Raw genomic sequence first — 20,246 nt, 5'->3', positions numbered from 1 at the left:
TTCTTCTGAGCTATTTTTAACTGGTTAAGACTTGATGTATTTAATGGTCTTGTCTAGTAAAATTTCTACTATATGGTATTCGGATAAAATAATATATTTCATAGCTAAACAAACATAAGATACATAATTATTTTCTAAAGGACAACAGATGAGAATGACTTTGCCTGATATAAGAGGGTAAATCTTTTAAATTTAACTCTGCGTTCTGTGCCTAGGTTGGGGCAAACACAATGGATAATCCTTTGTTGAAATACAGTGCAAAGGATTACTTCTTCAAAGCTGCCCTCTGCCACTTCATAGTAGACGAGTTGAATGCCAAGGTAAGGAGTTTTTCAGCATTGATTGACTGATTTCCTTGAGCACTGATTGACAGATTTCACCCATAAGAATACGTACACATTCTCTCTTGTTCTTGGTATCATTTCATTTTGATGTTAGTACCAAGAATAAACGGGTACATTAAAAATAAGTATTATTCTGTGGTATGTGTCCCAGTTGTAATCTTTTAACAGCTGTCAAAGCTGTTCTCAAAAGTTACCTGATAGTTTATAGCCATACCACCCTGAACACACCCAATCTCGTCTGATCTCAGAAGCTAAGCAGTGTAGAGCCTGGTACTTGAATGGGGGGCACTGCCTGGGAATATTTAGTGCTATAGGCTTAAATATATGTATATGTTCACTGGTAGCCACCATTTTTTTTTCAGTAGTTTTGCTTTAAAGAAATTAAGGGGGCCAGGCGTGGTGGCTCACATCTGTAAACCCAGCATTTTGGGAGGCCAAGTGGGGTGGATCACCTGAGGTCAGGAGTTCGAGACCAGCCTGGTCAAAATGGTGAAACCCCGTTTCTACTAAAAATACAAAAAAGTTAGCTGGGTGTGGTGGCGGGTGCCTGTAAGTCCAGCTACTTGAGAGGCTGAGGCAGGAGAATCACTTGAACCTGTGAGGCAGAGGTTGCAGTGAGCTGAGATCGCACCACTGCACTCCAGCCTGGGTGACAGAGTAAGAGTCCGTCTCAAAAAAAAAAAGAAAGAAATTAAGGAACTAAAGGAGGAGACAATAAGAGTAGGATAATATCCATTTAAAAAACAACCAAAACAACAGGCAAGCTCAGAAATGGTGTTGGAGTGAGGACTGGGAAGAAGTTGAAAAGCACAGTGAGCACTGGGAGCCAAGAGGCAAAAAGACAGGCAGCCTTGGCATGGCCAGTGTCTGGAGTTGGAAGAGCAGAATTAAAGCCAGTAAGAGAAACTGTTATTTCTGTCAGCTTCAAGCAGGAAGCTAAATGTAATTTATTTGGAATCTGGACTGTATTAAGAACGTCTCCATTTAATGGATGGATACAGATACCTGGTCTGTGAGTGTTTAAGAATTCATTTTCATTTACAATGTCTTCTCAGCAGCAGCCTAACTCAGAAAAAAGTAGTTTAGAAGTTATTCTTTATTGAAATGGAAAATTCAGAATAGACAGATTTTCTATGTTGATTCTGCTGTTGAGTTTAACTACATACTTTTTCAACACTTGATAGGATATAGGTAGATCTTATTTGAAGCTGATAGAATGTTGAAAGCTTTGTTTAGTAAGTCTGAAATTGATGAGTGGTTTTTCTCTCTCAGCTTGCTCTTGAGAAATATGAGGAAATGTTTCCAGCATTTACTGATTCAAGAGAATGTAAATTATTGAAAGTAAGTAATATTAGAACTTTGAAGAAAAATGCTTTTGTTCTGTTAGGTGACAACACCTAAGTGGGATTGGGTATGAAGTGAAGTTTTAATCTATAAAGTCTGCTAACTGAGGGGCCCTGGTACTTTCCTGCTTTCGTATTATAGGTGTTCAAATGCAATTAAGGTCAGAAACATGTAGTTGTGTTCTGAAATAGGCACCTGAGAAATGTTACTACAGAAGCTAGATCCCTAACTTGGCTCTTGACTTGTATATGAGTATTTCCTCAGTTTTGTGCAATATTTGGCAACATTGGTATTATACTTAAAGTATATATTTAGAAATGGGACTTCATCTTACAGAACTGTTTTTTAAAATATTTTTATGCTACCAGAAACTCCTAGAAGCTCATGAAGAACAGAACAGTGAAGCTTACACTGAAGCAGTAAGTTATGCGTTTGGGACATGGTACATTATTTGAAGATTTAAGTTAAAGAAACTTCTTTTCCTTTTCATTATGTGAATTCTAAACATTTATTTGAACATGACTCCAGCATACCTTAAGATGTATTTTCCAAACGTCACCTTTTATATATCACACAAATTAAACAGTTCCATTAGCCATGCTGAGATTCGACTTACACTCAAAACTAATTTAGCTGTGAGACTAGTTCAGGAGCAAATATTCCATTTATATTCTTATAATTTGCTGTTTTAATTTTTTCTTTTGAAAATAATCTGACCCATAAATAAGTATAAAGTAAAATTAGTTAAGGCCAGGCACGGCGTCTCACACCTGTAATCCTGGCACTTTCGGAGGCCGAGGCAGGCAGATCATGAGTCAGGAAATCGAGACCATCCTGGCCAACATGGTGAAACCCCGTCTCTACTAAAAATATAAAAATTAGCCAGGCATGCTGGCACACGCCTGTAGTCCCAGGCTACTCGGGAGGCTGAGGCAGGAGAATCGCTTGAACCCGGGAGGCAGAGGTTGCAGTGAGCTGAGATTGCACCACTGCACTCCAGCCTGGTGACAGAGCGAGACTCTGTCTCAAAAAAAAAAAAAAGAAAAAAAATTAAATATAATTTAAAATATAAAAACTAAGTAGTGAGAATTTGCTATATTTGTGGCATGAAATAAATGGAAGGTGGCCAGGCACGGTGGCTCACACCTATAATCCTAGCACTTTGGGAGGCCAAGGCGGGTGAATCACCTGAGATCAGGAGTTTGAGACCAGGTTGGCCAACATGGCAAAACACCATCTCTACTAAAAATACAAAAATTAGCCAGGCATGGTGGAGTGTGCCTGTAATACCAGCTACTCGGGAGGCTGAGGCAGGAGAATCTCTTGAACCCAGGAGGTGTAGGTTGCAGTGAGCCAAGATCATGCCATTGCATTCCAGCCTGGGCAACAAGAGTGAAACTCCATCTCAAAAATAAATAAATAAATAAATAAATAAATAATATATATATATATATTAAAAATATGAGGGTTTTTTTTCTTTATACTTTTTGTTTTTCCATCTTTTGCCAGCTCATGTTTAGAATCAAGCAAAAAAAAAATGTTTTTATATATTTTGAAACAGAGCCTCACTCCGTCACTCAGGCTGGAGTGCTGTGGTGTGATCACGGCTCACTGCACCCTCAACCTCCTGGGTTCAGGTGATCCTCCCACCTGAGACTCCTAAGTACCTGGGACTACAGGTGCACACCACCACCCGCAGCTAATTTTTTTTTTTTGCATTTTTTGTTGAGGCAAGGTTTCACCATGTTGCCCAGGCTGGTCTCTTAACTTCTGGGCTTAAGCTATCCACCTGCCTTGGCCTCCCAAACTTCAAGGATTACAGGCATGAGCCACTACATCCAGCCTCAAGCAAATTTCTCAGTAGCCTCCTGTAACATGTTCATCACAGCTCAGGAGTGATAGAGGAAAGGAATGTTTCCCTGTCTAACTTTTGCCTACCACATCATTTTCATCCTATTGTAATTTTATTTTTGGGTAATGCATTGAAATGTGTTAATTCCGCTTCCATACATATTCTAACTCTGTAATTAATGTTTTCCCATGTTCAGTGAGTATTAATTTTCCATATTCCTTTCAAATTTTTATACAATATCCAGTTTCTTTTGCCACAATAATTATGACTGTTAATGAATTTTTTTCTTACACATGTTTGAAAACAGAGAAATGTCAAGCCCAGGAACTTGTCACTAGTATCAAAATAGTAACAGGATAATGAAAAAATAAACAATTTTTTAATGAAGAAAGTTATAAACTGGAATGATTAATTTCAAATGATGAAGAAAGTTAGTAGATTATGGCTGTAAAGGTATAAACAGCTTGGGGTACTATTATTTTGTGTTTTTAATGTATTTACATGGGGTAATTCCTGTTCCTCTTTCCTTATACTAGGTGAAGGAATTTGACTCAATATCTCGCTTGGATCAGTGGCTGACCACCATGTTGCTTCGCATCAAAAAGTCCATCCAAGGGGATGGAGAAGGAGATGGAGACCTAAAATGAAATGTTTTTGTCTTTGTGGCATGCAGCTAACTCCTCTTTAGTTTTGTCTTAGGGTCAAGTGATCTTTATGGGATGCCTATTTAATGGCTTAATTTTGTTGCATATGAGCCAGACGGCCTGTGTATTGTTTAAGCTCGCCAAGTCTGTGTTGCTGTGAAATGAATGAAGGAGAGGCTCCAGTTCATCTTGTGGTAATGATGGGTTGTTTCATGCTTATCAGAACCCCCAGCGTTTTCTGAGAAGTACTTCAGAATCTCATTCCTCATATTTCATTGGTATTTGCGGAGCCTATGTTTAATGTTGCCACGTGTTTTTATGTCCTTTTCGTTGGACTTGAGTACTCAGCCCAGTTGTTCTCATAGATGCTTTGCATTTTCTCTGTGCTTTGGCATCTGAATATGTTCTTTAAATGTGTGTTTAGTTTAGGACAGTTACTAGGAATGAGTTTATAACTTTATTAGAAATCATTTCTATTTTTGTTATCCTGTGATTATTTTGATGGTGCTAGTGACTAGTTTCTTTGCTTTTTGTGTTGTTCCGTATGCTAACATGTGCATGGCAAAAATTTAGAATAGCCAGGGTCTGTAGGCATCACATTGTGAGGAAAGGAGCTTTCTGGAAGTACTTGCTTCATGTATGGATGAGTGTCAAAGTGAATTTGATTTGTACTTAGACACACGCGTGCACACACACACACACACATATCACAAGATCTGTTAGAAATGGAATTTTTCTCTTTTTCTGGAGATAGTTTTCACTTTTAGTTGGAGTGGAAATCCCTTTATATTTACATTGAAGTATTTTAATTGGCATAGCCTGCTCATTATTTTCATGTTTATACACTTTCCCACGTTGAGGTGGTGTGTTCTGTGCTGTGACTATAGAAATCTTGGTCAGGGCTGGATAGATTATCTAAGTTAAGCTTGAGAATGAATGTATGTAATTTTCCTGTTTATTGTACATGATGGGTTAGGTGGGGTGAATGTGGTACAGGAATGTCCTGTATGCCCAAGTGGGCAAGAACCCCAACTTGTTTCTCAGGGGACTTGATGGTTCTCTTAGCTGGTGGAATATGTTGGCTTATGTGTTTGAACTCTGTCGTGTTTAATTGGTTTATATAATATATGTATGCTATCTTGATTCATGAACTTGATTCTATTTATATGCTGATATTGTACTTTAGACATACGCTTGTCTCCTGAATGTCCTCTGAATATTTTATAGTTAAATGATTTATATTTGAAATGTGTTGCCAGACTTAACCCAGCAGACACTCTGACATCACGGAGCTTCACTGATGACAGGTAACGAAACTTCCTATGTTATGTCAGGTAGTAGTAAGTAGTATTGGAATGATGTTTTCATTTTTGGTGGCTCTCAACTGGAATTGGTAGTGCTTCCAGGCCAAGGGTCGACTGCAGGTTGTTTGAGAAATGATGAGTAGGTCAGTCTAGGAAGAAAGAGAAAGTAGCAGGAAAGGAAGTGGGAAGGGCCAGCCAAAGACAGACTGTAGAGGATCCACAACAGGTGGCCACGAGGACTTGCAGGCTATAGTTATGGTGGTGACATGCATGAGGTGGGCTGGTAGAGCAGGAAGCTCTGTGATGTCAGAGCATCTACTGGGACTACAGGTGCACTGTAGTCCCCACTACTGGGGGTGGCAATGAAGACACTGTCTGTTGGGCCCTAGAATTTAATGTGGATTTCCTCCTTCCTTCCAAGTTCTGAGATTCTTAAATGAGAGCTGGCTGTCTCTAGAGGTAAGACCTGGAATGGAGTCCAGTTGGTACTTTTTCACTCCCTCTTAGAATCTCTTATGAAAAAATGATCAGAGAGAAAAGTGGGGTTTTGTTTCCCTACCTAATAATATATCCTACAACCAGCCAAATGCACTTTTGTGAAAATGGGGTGTGAGGAGTGGTTCTGCAGCTTGAGTCCTCTGGTTTTAAGTAGTTTGTTTCTACTTGTTTAAAGAATCTTCTGGTCTGACCACTTAAAGTAAAAACCACATGATTTATTTTCGGGCAATTATGTTTAGCTTTCATCATTATACTCCAACAGACCCGTCTGAAGGGGTATTTTTTTTAACAATAATGTTTGTAACATTTTGTTGTGTCAATTAGAGGGTCACTTGTTTGTATTGCAATAAACAGTGGGACCAGTTCCGGGGTTAAGAATTAATTTTTGTTTTTAATATTTCACATGAAAAGAATCAAAGTAATTGTAATGGCTAGAAGAGACCTGCCAGAAGATTAAAAAAAAGAATGAGAGAAAAGCCCAGTCAGTGGTGTGCAAACTTACTTCCTTTAAATGTCCCATGGATGTAGGACAGTGCCATGTTTCAAGATGCCTGTGAGCTAGGTCTTCAAGATTTATAGAATGTTACTTATGAACAAAATATAATTATTTATGGTACAATTCTTGTACTTTAGCAAATCTGGAGTTAGTTCATAGTCAAAGTCAGTTAATATTTCTTAGAGGAAAGTTTTGCTTTTTGTGGCAACATTTTTATAGCTTGTGTGAGTTCCTTTTTTTATTTAATGATTTGAAAGCAGTATTTTTGCACAGTCGTGACCGTGTGTGGTGGCGTCACTGTAACCAAAGTATATGCACCAGCCCTTGTGCATTTATTGTTTCTCCTGATTTTGTGGATTTAAATGTCCAAATGCAAACCTTTGTGACTTCCTTTGGAGGACTTGGCAGCACAGCATGCCCCCGTGACCTGCCTGCTGTGGTATGAGCTATGACCAAGAGCAGGCTTCCTGCTCCATGGAGTCCTGAGTTGCTCTGGGGCAGGGGATTACGTTATGAAAACTAACCATGTGTAACAATAAATCTACCTTAGCAGAAAAAGTATGTTTGTTTTATTTTAACCTGTAAAGTGGAAATTATCAGTAATATTTTGATGAGTCTTGTTGCTAAATTGGCATAGGTCAAAAGTAGCTTCCATTGTTTCAAGTTGTTCCCGTTAAGATTAAGGCAGCAGACGTTAATACTCTCTAGGCTCCGGTCATTTGTTGGGAATTCCAGGGCACCGTAATGGTTTTGCAGACTGAGGGTTTAGAAGGAAACCCTGGTAACTTCTGTTGATGCAGCCCACTAAAGTACATGATAACCCTGCAGACCCCACATTCTCATCCCTTCCTTGAATCCTTTAGGGTCTACAGTTACTTGCAAAGTTGAGGAAGGCATGGTTGCTGGAAGACTGGTGGGGAGGTGAGGCACCCCTAAGCCTGACACTGTCCTACCCCAAGAAAGTACCACTCAACTATCTGGTCAATGTGGGCATTTATCTTAATTTTGCAAAATATCAGCACAGGGAGAGGAGATGCCCCTGGGGAAGGGTCAGTCCCACTGACCACTGGGGCCTGAAGTTCTGATGAGGAAGAGGACCCATGGCGGGTAGTGCAGACCGGCTCATCCTACCATCCTATCATAGAGCCTTGATTTCAGGTCCTAAAGTATATTCACAACACTTCAGGTAAGTCAAAGCAAAATGTTTTAAATGGTAGAACAAGCTGTCCTCATCTAGGCATTCTGAGTTGTTGATCATTCAAAGCCTAAATCAAGTGGCTCTTCTCAGAATCAATTTCCTAATGAAGATGCCACCATGGTAGTTTAAAAGCTTAGTTTTGTCAGCCTTAGTTAAGAGTCCACGTACGGATTGCCAAAGGTATGCAGATGATTTTCTGAGTCTCATTTAGGATGATGTGATAGATCAGGGGTCCCCAACCCGTTAGAAACTGGGCCTTACAGCAGGAGGTGAGCTGCAGGCAGTGAAGCTTCATCTGTATTTGCAGTCACTCCCCGTGGCTCACATTACCACCTGAGCTGTGCACCCTGTCAGATCAGCAGTGTCATTAGAGTCTCATAGGAGTGTAAACACTATTGAACTGCACGTGCACGGGATCTAGGTTGTACGCTTTTTATGAGAATCTAATGCCTAATGATCTGTTGCTGTCTCCCATCACCCCCAGACGGGACTGTCAAGTTGCAGGAAAACAAGCTCAGGGCTCCCACTATACATTATGGTGCATTGTATAATTACTTCATTGTATATTACAATGCAATAATAATAGAAAGTGCACAATAAATGTAATGCGCTTGAATCATCCTGAAACCATTCTGTCCCCCCACCTGTGGAAAAATTGTCTTCCACAAAAGTGGTCCCTGGTGCCAAAAAGGTTGGGGACTGCTGTGCTAGATCATCTTCTGACCTGTGTGCCTTTCTCAGTCACGTCAAATGAAATATTGTTACTCCTGAGTACATGAATATCATGACATTTGGTTAAATTGACAAGTACCCATCTTGTTTCCCAAAAATGAACTCCTTGGAGGGACAAGGTTTATTTAACAGGTTAAAAATTAAATTATACACTCAAATTTACTTGTTTGGATAATCACCTACAGCAAAATCACATTTCTGTAAAAATCAACTTAAATAAAGGTCTCCACCACATGGCCCATTTTTTCCAAACGACAGCAAAGAATTTGGTAAAACGAAAGGCTGCACATCCCTTTGGAGTTTGGGCTGACAGTATTTCACAGAAAATGGTTGGAAAATGGTTGAAGCAAGCTCCTAAATGGCCCTTCTTGAGGCTCTGGGAGAGGCACTGTGCCGGCACCTGGCCACTTTCCTCATTACACACTTGGGACCAATCCACTCAGACGGTGGCCTCGCTTCCACTCAGCATGGCTGTGCTTGGACTTGGAGGAATGGGGCAGATGCTCCAGGAGGTCCTCTGTAACCAGTCCCCTACAGGGTTAGGTTTTTCTGTTCTCAGGGACAGAGAAATGTATATAGTAGAAGTCGTATCTTTGATGCCTACTTTTTACATTGAAGAAAGTGGCAGAGAGCTCAACCGCACTTCCAGCCCGGTTGTGGCCTGCGCATGAGCAGAGGCCAGGATTTCTCCTCTCCAGGATCCCACTGCCAGAGACCAACTGGGATCCAAGCAGTTAAACAGCTTAATCCTAGGACTGTATGAAATAAAGGCTTATGGACCCGGATTTTGCATTTCATTATTCACGTAATTAAGCAAATTATATGTTTCAATTAAGAATCATATTTCTGCAGAACCTAAATTATAACAGAAATAGATCTTTAAAAAATTGCAAAACTGCTTTTACAAAGCAGACATTTATTAACATTTTTTTGTAGAATTTCTAAGGAAACAAATTCAAGACAAAAATCCCTCCAGTAGGTAACAAAATGATCTATTGTTTCAATTCCTTCTGATCAAGTGACTTTATTCCATAAAACAGTACATCAGCTGGGCAGGTTCGGTCTTCTCTGGATGTGTGACAGTCATTATTTATTTGTTCTGTAAACATAACTAGGATACAGTGACACTGTCATAACTAAATTTGAAGTAAATTAGTACTGTGACCTCCAAGGGCAGGTGTGAAGCATGTTATCAGCACCTGAAACACCTTGTAGTGGTTTCACTAACATAAGTTAAAACATAAGCACTTAGGAAGAAAGTCTTCCCTCATTAATTTCTGGCATAGTGCAGCTACATCTTCATCCTGGAACTTAAAGTACCTTCCTCTTAGAAAATCAAAGTGTTTTCACAGCAAGTTTAATAAATTAAAAATGTAGAGAAAAAAGGAACTAGTGAACAAAAGAATTCTCCAAGGTTCCCTTTTTAAATTAATGTTTAAATGTTACATGTGAATCATAGCATTTCACAAGCACGTGGCACATACTCAAGGCCCTAGAACCAAATGTCAACGTTTAACAAATACAGCAGAATCGTCTTTTCATTGTGAATTTTTTAAAGCAATAATTAAGTCCTGCATGAAACAGCCAAAGAAGCATTTGAGACAAAGTTACTGGTTCTTCACAATCAACTCTTTAAGGCATAATCGGAGGTAAGTGTGCTGAGACTTTTGGTCCCTACTGCTATGTTCTCACATGCTCCCAAGGAAATAGACATGTCAGTTACTTGCCTGTTTCCATCTCTAGGTGTGGAAATGAGAAGTCTGGGTTTCTGGAAATTACAGAAGTCAAGTCAGAAAAACCTGGCAAAAATAATAATACTCTGTGTTCTATAATTTGCCACAGTCACCTCATTTTGCAAATAAAATGACTACACAACTTTCAAGTACTCTAAAGCGTCTTAATTTTTCATGCCTCTGCAAAAAAATACTATATTGTTTTGCTAGACTCTTTGGTAGGACAGCTTTTACCTAATCTGATTTTTTTAAGACTGAAACTGAACAGCCTCATCTCATTTCTAAGTTGATTTTATGACAAACTTCCTCGCTGCGTATGTGCTGAGATTACGCTAGCAGTTTTGCAGGTGTTCAATCTGTCATACTTTGTTTACTGCCTACAAATGGGGAGTGGGGAGGAATGAATGCAACAATCTATTTCTTCAGTTGCATTTGAGGGTCCCCACAGAAAATCTGATTTGCTTCAATTCAACAGGGAAGAAATGACTGAAAATATGTGGCCCCAGTTTTATTTCGGCTTGGAAGAAAAATACCTTGAAAGTAGTTATGAGAGAAGTAAACCCACATGGAAATATAAGGCAGAGTGAGAAGCCAGGAAGACTGCTAACTACAATATCAGGAGCTGGTTCAGTTCTCTGTACTCTGCAATTAAGACCAGCAGTTATCTATAAACTAGGTAATCAAGAATTAGAACAATTAACACATACACCCTACACCAGAATTAAGTGAGGTTATGTTCACTGCCTTTTTGTCAATAAAGTAGCTGAGATCATGCAGATCAGGATTTTTGAGGGAAAGCTTTAAAAATGCTGTGATAAAGCCGTGCAAGTTAGCAGAAGTTCAGGAAAATCTGCAGAGGCCATTCTTGCCCACATCTTTGCACATGGACAATTATTTTTCTTAGCCCCACATCATCTTGAGTTCAGCTACCACACACGCAGACTAACAGGATGGGAACTGCTTGAAGCTCTTATTCCATGTTGCTCAAAGAGTGAAGCTGTGTGGGCATCGAGTCTGTCTGTGGGGTCAGCTCGCTAAGCTCGCTGATGGTGGTGGCCAGGAGGGTGTCCTGGGACACCACGGAGTCATCTGCCTTGCAGGCTGTGTCAGCAGAACTGTTCTCCTGCATGGTAGGTACAGTGTCTTGGACTGCAGCCAGGTTGTGGAAATGGCCATTTTCTGCAAAAGACAGCAATTTATCCGAAAGCTTGGACGACACATACTCTTCGTCAGGCTGTTCAGTCTTGTGTCCGTCATCGTTCTTGGGCGAGCCATCTACAATGACAAGGAAAGACTTCCATGGAGTATTCTTATCGTGTATCTATAAGTTAAACACAAAACAAAGGTCACTGAATGTGTCTCTGGACAAGTGCATCTTTTAAAACAATAGTCCCTCTACAACTTCAATTTTCAACTTTCACTAATAAGTACCCGCCTGCCACCACCCTCACTGTTACAGAGTAGTCATCGTGGATGGTGCTTTCCCTGGGCCTTGGGGCTTGGTGTTCCACTTCATTCATTCCGTGAGCGTTCCACTGCGGAGACAACCCAAGGAGAAAGTACCTGTTGCCTCGACCTCTAACCACCTTGGAGAATGGTGGTAGGTATTTCTCTTTCCGTGTATCTAAGGGGGCAGCAGCTTGTTTCTCAAATAAGCCAACCCACTGCTTACTGAGGTGTGCCGCCGAAGAGTGGACTTGTCGGTGAATGTCCGTCCGCACGCATTGCACATGAATGGCCTCTCCCCTGTGTGGATGCGGCGGTGGCGCTGGAGGGCGTTGAGCTGGGTGAACTGCTTGCCGCACTGGTCACAGCAGTAGGGACGCTCCCCTGAGGCAGGGAGAGAGGAGACTGCTGGTGGGTCCCTTTGGCCTACTGTGCTTAATTGTGAATACACACTTGAGTGAATGATGCTGTTGCAAACCACTGGGAAGCCTCAGCATCCAACATAAGGAAGGTTATGTTGGGAACAACTTAAGGGCTACAAATCCACTATCTATAATACCAAGAATTTATGGCCTACACCAAAAAGGGGCCAGGACATGTGCCTGCAGCAGGTATTATAACTATAGGAATGACACCTGTTTTCCATGGTAATGGAGTATAAAATTACAAGACCCCTAACAACTGAATACGCATGTGTGCATGTGCATTTACTAACATGTACAGATCATTATCCCTATGTCCACACATCCACTTCCTACATTCACACCATGACTAAGCTGTCTGTCCTTTTCAGTAAAAACTCCATGTAGCAAAGGGACTTAGTCTTCTCCCATTTACACACATAAGTGCTCCCACTTTTCAGTTTCTCAGAGTTAGAAACAATCTCTAAAGAAATGCTATTATGACATACAAAGTTTGGCCAGTTTTCTTCAAAAGCTTAGTTCCAAGTAATTTACTGGTAAATCTACAAGCTTTAGAATTTTTTTTTGGCCAAACTAAACTCCCTTCCCTGGGACATTCCAACCATACCTGTGTGGACTTTAATATGCTGGTAGAGTGAATTCCGCTGGGCAAAAGTCCTGAAACATACTTCACATTTAAAGGGTTTGGATCCAGTATGGATTCTATTGTGGTGTTTTAAGTACTCCTTAGAAGCAAAACTCTTGCCACATGTTTCACACATAAAAGGTCTTTCACCTACATGAGAAAATGAAATAAAGTCATAAACAATACAGGCATTAAAAACACATGGAACAGTAGGTCTCCACTGTTAAAACCCACGTGAACTCCTCAAAAGTGCCTTGGTAGGCAGCATGTTACATTTTCCAGTAAAAACTATCATAAAATATATATTCATGTAAGATGCTTGCTACTTACTGAAAGTTGGTGTAAAATATCCTGGGAAATTGCAAGAAAAATTCCATTGGACTAGAATCAAAGAGGTATTGTTTGTTCAGCTGGCTCACATTTTAGAAATTTACTCATTCCAAACAAGGAAATAATTTCACAACTTCTGTTTGGAGGAACTGCTGGATTATTTTCAAAGGAACACTTCTATGGATCTTTATCAGAATAAAGGGGAAGTTGACAATGGATATATATCACTGTTCTAGAGTAGCAACTCCAATCAACTTGATTGAATTGTAGGACAAAAGTTTTAAATATCATCTCACTTTTTGTAGTTTAATCCCACAAATCAGACTTACCAAATTATTAGCTGTGCCCGATTTCACAGACATCAAAATAAAAATAGTGACTTTAATAAAATCTTACCATGTTAATATTATCAAAGGACCAATTCTAACTTAATCCTTCATTATAACCTGACCTTGTCCCCAATCCCAAGCTTTCTTTAAACAACAATTCTACTCATTCTGTAGTCATAATGCATGTCATTAAATGCTAATTTCATGACATTAAATGAGATTTTCATTCAATGACATGAATTATGACTTCAGAATGAGCAGAACTGGTGTCTAATCACACAGATGTGGTGTCTAATGAGTCAGAGACATGTCATCTCTGTCTCACATGCATTTGAACTTGAGGCTTGTAAGCCAGTGTTTACAAGTAAGAATAAAAAATGCAAGCAAAGAAGAAACTGAGAAGAATTGGAACACTTCAGTGCTGTATGCTTCTGTATCTTCCACAAGATTCTAAACCTCAGGGTTACTGTGCTGAAGCAGAATAAAGCCAACTTAAGTTTTATCTCACATAATAAATCATAAAGACTTTGGAAAACAGAAATGAGATAATCCTACTACCTTAATGTATCATATAACAACTTATTTTCTTCTGGTCTTTTATGTGCAGGTTTTCAATACAATTGAGGTTAACTGTATGCTTAATTGTGCATTTTAAAGTTGAACATCCAAGCACAGACTTTTTCATGTCATTCAGAGCCCTTACTCTGAATAGCCGGGTCATAAGCCAGGGTATAGATTTACCAGAGTTGACTAGAGCACTTCCTTGTGGTTGGACAATCAGGCTGTTTCCCATTCTTAGTTAATAAAAATAGCAAGAAGGGGGATAATAGCATACAGCTCTTCCCATATGTTGGACAATTTCTTTAGGACAGAGTCTTAGAAAAAAAATTTTCGGTTACAAAAGAACTATTTTATATCTCTTGATACCTAAGACCTGCATGCCAGATCCTATGGCCTGGTGGTATAAAAGCCACAGCCATGTGCACACTAGCAACAAGGCAATGTGTGTATGTTTATTCATTTTGCTCACTTACTAGATGGAAAAGCTATATCATGGCTTTAACCTGCACCACCTTGGTAGATGCCAACTTCAAAATTAATCAATTGCATTTCCTTCTAGATCTAGGAAAGACATTCAATCACAACAGCATGAGTATTTACCTGTGTGACACCTTTTATGATAAATCAGCATGTGGTTCTGAGTGAATCTTGCACCACATTCATCACAGACAAAAGGTTTTTCCCCTGTATGAATTCTGAAAGTACAACATTCAGATGATAACTTAGGATGTATTTCAAAGCTCACTTTGCAATACAATTTCCACTCTATCCTGCAAAAATCATTTACTCCAAGAGACCTAATGAGAATGACTGTAGTGACAGGTCAAGAGCCCATAATCTCCATCCCAAAATAAACTGAGTTTCTGCACAAGGTCAATGGATCCACACATTTTCCATAAATCACTGACTGGAATGTTCATCTACACCTGATCACAAGCCCTACTGCTGATGCTATAAGGCATGTGCAGGTAGAGACCAGGCCTTTGCAGATTTTTTTAAACACTAAAGACCACAATCTGATATTTGTAAAGCTGTCTCATACAGAATAATCAGCCACAAACACCTTAGGAACTACTGCTAAGTGTCACATGATCAAAAATGTTACTCTCATTTCCTAATATGACATCACCAGTAGAGAAAGGAGAACTGTTCTCAAATTGCTGAAGGTGGCATTTTTAAAATGCATAAGCATTTTAATGTCACAACTAGTATGAAGTAGCAATCAAACATAATTTACTGAGCACTTCCTAAACCAAGTATTTTTAACTTATTATATAGAGTAAAAAATGAACACCATGCTGCTAACCCAAGACTGACCTAGGTTTGAGGGCAGATCTAGAAGAGAAGAGAAAACAACTGCTTGTTGGGATTTCAAGAATAAATATACTAAGAACTATAAGAAAACTTATTTAAAAACATCACCACACACCTGCAGCTCAGAAACATATTAAGAAACAGAAAGCATTGTCTGTCCTGATTTTGGAGTGCAGACTGCCCAGATGGCACTCCTTCCAAGCCTGAGAACCAAAAGACCAGAGACGAGTCCTAAAGCCTGAAATGGCATCTCACTGAGGTCTCTACTGAGACTGTGGGACCCGGAGGGTCACAGAACCCCAAGATCTAAACGAAGAGTCAGGAAAGGAGAAATAAAGGTAACGAGGCCCAACTCTTCCTCCAGCACGGTGGGGCGAGCCCGCGGCCGCTGTCGCGGTCCCACCAGGGGGACGTCCCGGCCAGCAGGGGCGCCCCAGGGGTCTCAGAACAAGGGAGCAGAGCCATCACTCGCAGCCCCTGTACCTTCACAGAGAACTAAACGCTGTCTCGAAATAAGCCCCCAGGTTTGGAGCGGAGAAATTAAGCAGTGAGACATCAAATCCCAGGACGACCTCAGTGCTTGACACACCCTCCCAGTGCGCAGGGACCCCTCTGGACGGCTCCCCGCGTACCTCATGTGCGTCTTGAGCGCGGACGGCTGCGAGAACCTGGCGCCGCACTCGGTGCAGCCGTAGGGCCGGTCTCCCGTGTGTGTGCGCTCGTGCAGCCGCAGCGCTGTCTTGGAACTCAGGCCCTTGCCGCACTGGCCGCAGCGGTGCCGCTCGCCGCCGCCCTCATGCACCTGCAGCACGTGCCGCTTCACGTCCTTCTTGCGCTTGAACTTCTTCCCGCACAGCTCGCATGGGAAATGGCGCTCGCTGCTGTGCACGTGGCGCTGGTGGCTCTTCAGGTTGCAGCGGTTGGCGAAGGTCTGGCCGCAGGTGTCGCAGCGGTACACCACCTCGGTGGCCACGCCGTGGCGGTGCTTGCTGTGCTTCAGGAAGCTCTTCTCATACAGAAACGCCTTCTCGCAAATGCTGCACTTAAAGCTGCTCTTCTTCTCCCCTTCTTCGTCCTCCTCCTCCTCCTCCTCCTCTTCCTCCTCCGGCCCTGCTTTCTTTGACAATTCCTCCAACTCAGCACCTGCCTGGCAACCCTCATTTTTGGAAACCGCCTCCATCTCCGTGCCCACCCTGTCCGGGCTTTGGTCCTGGGGACACCTGTAGTCCCCCACATCACCCTCAGCAGTTTTCTGCTGCTCTCGGAGTCTTCTCGTATATTTCTTTTTAGGGATCTCCACAAAGACCTTCCTCCCAGCCAGCCTTCCACTAGCTCTCCTGATTTTAGGGTAGGGAGGTTTAACTACCTCTTTCTTCTTGTCTAGTTTGTCCCTGGACTTCTTCGGTGGCAAATCTGAAGACATGCCATTGCTGGCTCTCTCTCCTGGGTAGCCCAAGGAATCCGTGAGACCACTGGGGTGAGGGCCATCGGTGGCCACACTTGCCCTGGGGGCAGGAGCAGCACTAACTTGGGAGCCACTGCTCACCTCCACCTCCTGAGACTCTGAGAAATTTTGCAACTCCAAAAGTACCGACTCTAACATCTGTTTCTTTAATTGAAAACAAGTTTCTGATAAATCCAAACATTTCAGCTTTTCAGCCACTTCCAGCATTCGCTGCACCCGGTCTTCTTCCACCTGTACCTTGGCAGTGTAGACAAACTCAAGAAATGAAGCAAAGTCAGCAACCTGCACTTCATTTAAGTAGACATTAGTCCTAGTACCATCCACACTCTTCTCATTAAGGAACACTTCCTTAAAAAACTTGCTGGTGGCAGCCAGCACTGCCTTGTGGGCCATGAAGTCTTTGCGGACACCCTGATACTCCACGCTGACTGTCACGTCACACAGGTGACCCAGGAGGCGAAGCTCATGCATCTCATGCAGTAGGTTAAATGGGGAGGATTTGGATTCCAGCAGAACTGCACCGCTTTCCATCTTTCTTCCTTCCAAAAACAGCTTTGAAAAAGAAACAAGAATTATGCATGAGCAACCACTGATGCAAAAGGACTAAAATTTATGAGGATTCCTTCAGTACTTGAGAGGATATAGACTCATTAACAACCTAGCTTTACTCAGGTAAAGATTCGAATGACATTTTACTTCTTAGCAGTTTTCTAAAGTGAGGTTCCTCATGCATTTTCCTAAGGTAATAAATTGGCATGAAAAATAGTGTATTCTAAGGTTTCCTCCAGTGATAAACAAATGATGGAAGTTGTGATTAGTGAAATACATTAACACAGTAATTTGCTCACCAAGGTCACTGTCTAATTTGCTTACATAGTCCCCAAAACTGTAAAAGAATTCATGGCAACAATAATGTCTAGTTCTCTGATCAGGAAACCAGATAATTAAAACACATAGCCACCACCATCTGGGAGCAAATCCAAAACCTCAGGGAATCATTTCTGCCTTTGAAAAGAACCAACTAAATAACTACTTTCCATGAGGAAAACTTCTTGGAAAAGTAGTTCACAATTAATCGCCCATTCCCAACATCCTAAACTCCTCGGAATTTGAATTATTGTTACTCTACTGAAATAATGTAAGTTCCATAGCTTTTACAAGCTGTGCTACTTTGAGCAAGCAACTTCTCTGAACCCATTTCCTCCTCTGAAGAAGGCTGACCGGCTGTTACCAGGGTTCCATGAGCCTGAAACTTGTTGGCTAGTTTATTGGTTTCCCACACATAGGCCAAGGTGCTACAGTGATCCCCATTTCATAGATGAGGACCTATCAAGGTAACAGTCAATGGCTGGTTGGGACATGAGCCAGGGCCTGGTGCCCGGATTCAACTCAGACTACTCAACACACTCTTCCCCTCAGCCTTGCCAAAGGCAAAGGGCTATCTTTAGCCCCTAAATCTTTCCACTGCAGCGGGCATGCAAATTTCACCAACCCCACCTAAGGCCTCCAGATACCGTCACCCCATCGTCATTTCTGCTGCTTTGCCACAAACTCCCTGAATGTGTTTTCTCCCTGCCCTTCAGCTCCTGAATCTACCTTCCTCTTTGATTCCTGTTTCCATCCATCCAAAGCACATGCCTTCCTTCTAGCCTCCTTCGGCCAGACCACAGATGTCACCTCAGATTCGACGTGTCTAGAAAAAAAGTTGTCATCATCTTCCCTGATAAACTAGTCCCACCCCTCTCCCCTTCTCCAGTCTCATCAATGAGACCGCTCCCCACAACTAGCAGTCCCCCAAACATGGAAAAGACTGCCCTCTGGGAGTTCCGCTGTAAACAGGTACCTATGAGGCTTGATCAATGTCGCCTGAAGGAGACGCCCCAGTAAAACTGTGAGAACACTGACAAAGCCTAAGGAAGGGATCTATAAGAGTGGGGCGGGGTTTCAGTGGTCCCAGCCCCAGCCTGGGGAAACAAGACTGCAGAGGGCTCTCTCAGCCTGATGCCCTGACTTCCCCAGACCTCTGCCAACAGGGCCCTCGAGGGGACCTGATTTCTCAATCAACAAAGTGGGTTCTGAGCGCGATTTCCTATGTTGCTTGGCTACTGGAGTGCAGGCACTGGAAGTGGCGACAGGGCCGTCTGCGGCCGGTGACAGCTGCGTATCCGCCAAATCTCATTGGCATTCCGGCCGCCTCCCAGTGCACCCGGCATCTGCACCAACGTCGGCGGCCCCTGAATCCCCGAGGCTCACGGGGCCAGAGCCCTTCCAGGAGACGCTGCTACCCGCAGCCCAGTCCACGGCCACAAGGACCGGAGTTTCCAGTGGGGCTTAAATCCGCCGCTGTCCTCGTCGCCCTCACGGCACCTCCCACCCTTCCCGCGCCACTTGGCCGCCCCAGCGCCCGGACGCCGCTCGGCCACTCCAAAGACGACCCAGAGAACAAACTACTGCAGCCACAGAGAAGCCCCTCCTCGGCCCGACGCGCCGCCTCCCGACGCGGGCATCCGGGGCCGCGTGGATCAGGCCCTCGGGCCGCCCCCTGCCCCCGCTCCCGCATCCCCGAGACGCGCAGGTCCACAGAGCAGCCGGGGCGCGCGGACAAAGAGGCGGCGGCGGGCGGCGAGGGGCCGGAACCAGGCCTACGGGCCGCGCACTCACCTCCCAGCCGGCGCCCCCGCTGCCGCCGCTGTCCGCTGGACCAGGTCGGTAGGAACGGCCGGCCAGGCTGGGCGTGGCGTAGCACCCTGCGCGGGCACCGCCGATTGGTCGCTGCAGGCCCCTCCCCTCCCGCGGCAGGCCCCGCCCCTGGCGGGGCTGAGGAAGAGGCTGAGCCACACGTCGGGCGGCGGAGCGGTTCGGGCAGTTACCTGATCTGGCCGCGCGACTGACTGGCGACGTCGGATTGCGTCACCCGCCGCATTGCGTCACCCGCCGCGAGCCAAGGCCTGCGCCTGCGCAGGAGACAGCGACGCCTGCGCTGCGGCACGCCACAGGGGGGCGGGGCCAGTCGCGAAAAGTCACGTGAGCGTCAGATTGGCGTGGTCACTTTCGCGTCCATTCCGGGCTTCTGGCCGCAAGGCGCCAGCGCTTCCAGGCCCCAGCAGCCTGCGGTCAGGGCCTGCAGCTGGCTTCCCACTAAGAGCTGCTCACGTCCCCGAGGCCGAGCGCACCCTTAGGGCACGGTGGCCACGCGAGGGACCTCCCGGAAAGCCGGGCTTGGAGCTGGTACTCACCTTGGCTACTAGGGGCGCAGATGCCTCCACGGGCGCTGGAGAACTGGCGCCAGGCGGGGCGCGGCGCGGCGCTCTCCTCTGGGGCGCTTCTTCCGCGGTGCCCCCGCCCTGCTGGGGGGCTCGGCGCGCCAGGAGCCGGGACCGCACCCTGCCGTCTTTACTGCAGGGCTTTATTTCCAGGAGTTCCCATTCGGGCGAAGGCTTTGTTCACTACAGAACTTCCCCAGAGACCCATCCACTCTTCGGGGAAAGCACAATTGATTCCCTAAGATTCGCTGACTCCTCGAAATCTTGCTGTTTCCACCAATTCTTGCTCAATACTAACTAAAGCCCGCTTTGAAACACCTTCCTTGAGTCAGACTTCCAGTTCTCA

General features: G+C 43.7%; 2 protein-coding genes and 1 long non-coding RNA gene across 12 annotated transcripts in view; 2 read left to right on the top strand and 1 right to left on the bottom strand.

The window, feature by feature from the left end:
- Positions 1-7,040, top strand: part of NAPB (NSF attachment protein beta) — a 47,040-nt gene extending 40,000 nt beyond the window's left edge. For both annotated transcript variants that reach the window (XM_063803234.1, XM_514551.9), the window contains 4 exons: positions 216-320; positions 1,617-1,685; positions 2,057-2,107; positions 4,077-7,040. In XM_063803234.1, coding sequence (XP_063659304.1) covers positions 216-320; positions 1,617-1,685; positions 2,057-2,107; positions 4,077-4,187 — 336 coding nt within the window. In that variant the 3' untranslated portion in view covers positions 4,188-7,040. The remainder of the gene's footprint in view (positions 1-215; positions 321-1,616; positions 1,686-2,056; positions 2,108-4,076) is intronic.
- Positions 7,041-7,501: 461 nt separating this feature from the next.
- LOC134809197 (uncharacterized) lies at positions 7,502-9,197 on the top strand. The gene is made up of 2 exons (XR_010154302.1): positions 7,502-7,668; positions 8,972-9,197. It is a non-coding gene; the product is annotated as an uncharacterized LOC134809197 (long non-coding RNA).
- On the bottom strand, positions 8,498-19,380 carry GZF1 (GDNF inducible zinc finger protein 1). Of its 9 annotated transcripts, none has more exons than XM_054674285.2 (7): positions 18,481-19,187; positions 18,234-18,330; positions 15,805-17,189; positions 14,459-14,553; positions 12,621-12,788; positions 11,818-11,975; positions 9,300-11,466 (listed from the first exon to the last, which is right to left on the bottom strand). In XM_054674285.2, the coding sequence occupies exons 3-7, from the start codon at positions 17,166-17,168 to the stop codon at positions 11,116-11,118; spliced, it is 2,136 nt and encodes a 711-aa protein (XP_054530260.1). In that variant the 5' UTR covers positions 17,169-17,189; positions 18,234-18,330; positions 18,481-19,187; the 3' UTR covers positions 9,300-11,115. The 9 variants fall into 9 exon arrangements, with proteins under 9 accessions (NP_001108094.1, XP_054530260.1, XP_054530261.1 ...); XM_054674286.2 differs by having other exon boundaries at positions 9,300-11,420; positions 18,481-19,161; XM_063802494.1 differs by having other exon boundaries at positions 18,686-19,156.
- Between the last annotated feature and the right edge of the window lie 866 nt (positions 19,381-20,246).

The sequence above is a fragment of the Pan troglodytes genome, chromosome 21 (assembly GCF_028858775.2).
Source record: "Pan troglodytes isolate AG18354 chromosome 21, NHGRI_mPanTro3-v2.0_pri, whole genome shotgun sequence".
NCBI classification, from domain to species: domain Eukaryota; kingdom Metazoa; phylum Chordata; class Mammalia; order Primates; family Hominidae; genus Pan; species Pan troglodytes.
This window is presented reverse-complemented; position numbering and strand designations above follow the sequence as displayed.

What these genes read in the sequence shown, in the direction of transcription:
- GZF1 (XM_016937206.4), bottom strand. Translation starts at nt 17,168, where the DNA reads ATGGAAAGCGGTGCAGTTCTGCTGGAATCCAAATCCTCCCCATTTAAC. An exon ending in GCGCTCAAGACGCACATGAG is followed by an intron (nt 14,554 to 15,804) that starts GTACGCGGGGAG and finishes TTGTACTTTCAG; the next exon opens with AATTCATACAGGGGAAAAAC. An exon ending in GCATATTAAAGTCCACACAG is followed by an intron (nt 11,997 to 12,620) that starts GTATGGTTGGAA and finishes ACCCACCAGCAG; the next exon opens with TCTCCTCTCTCCCTGCCTCA.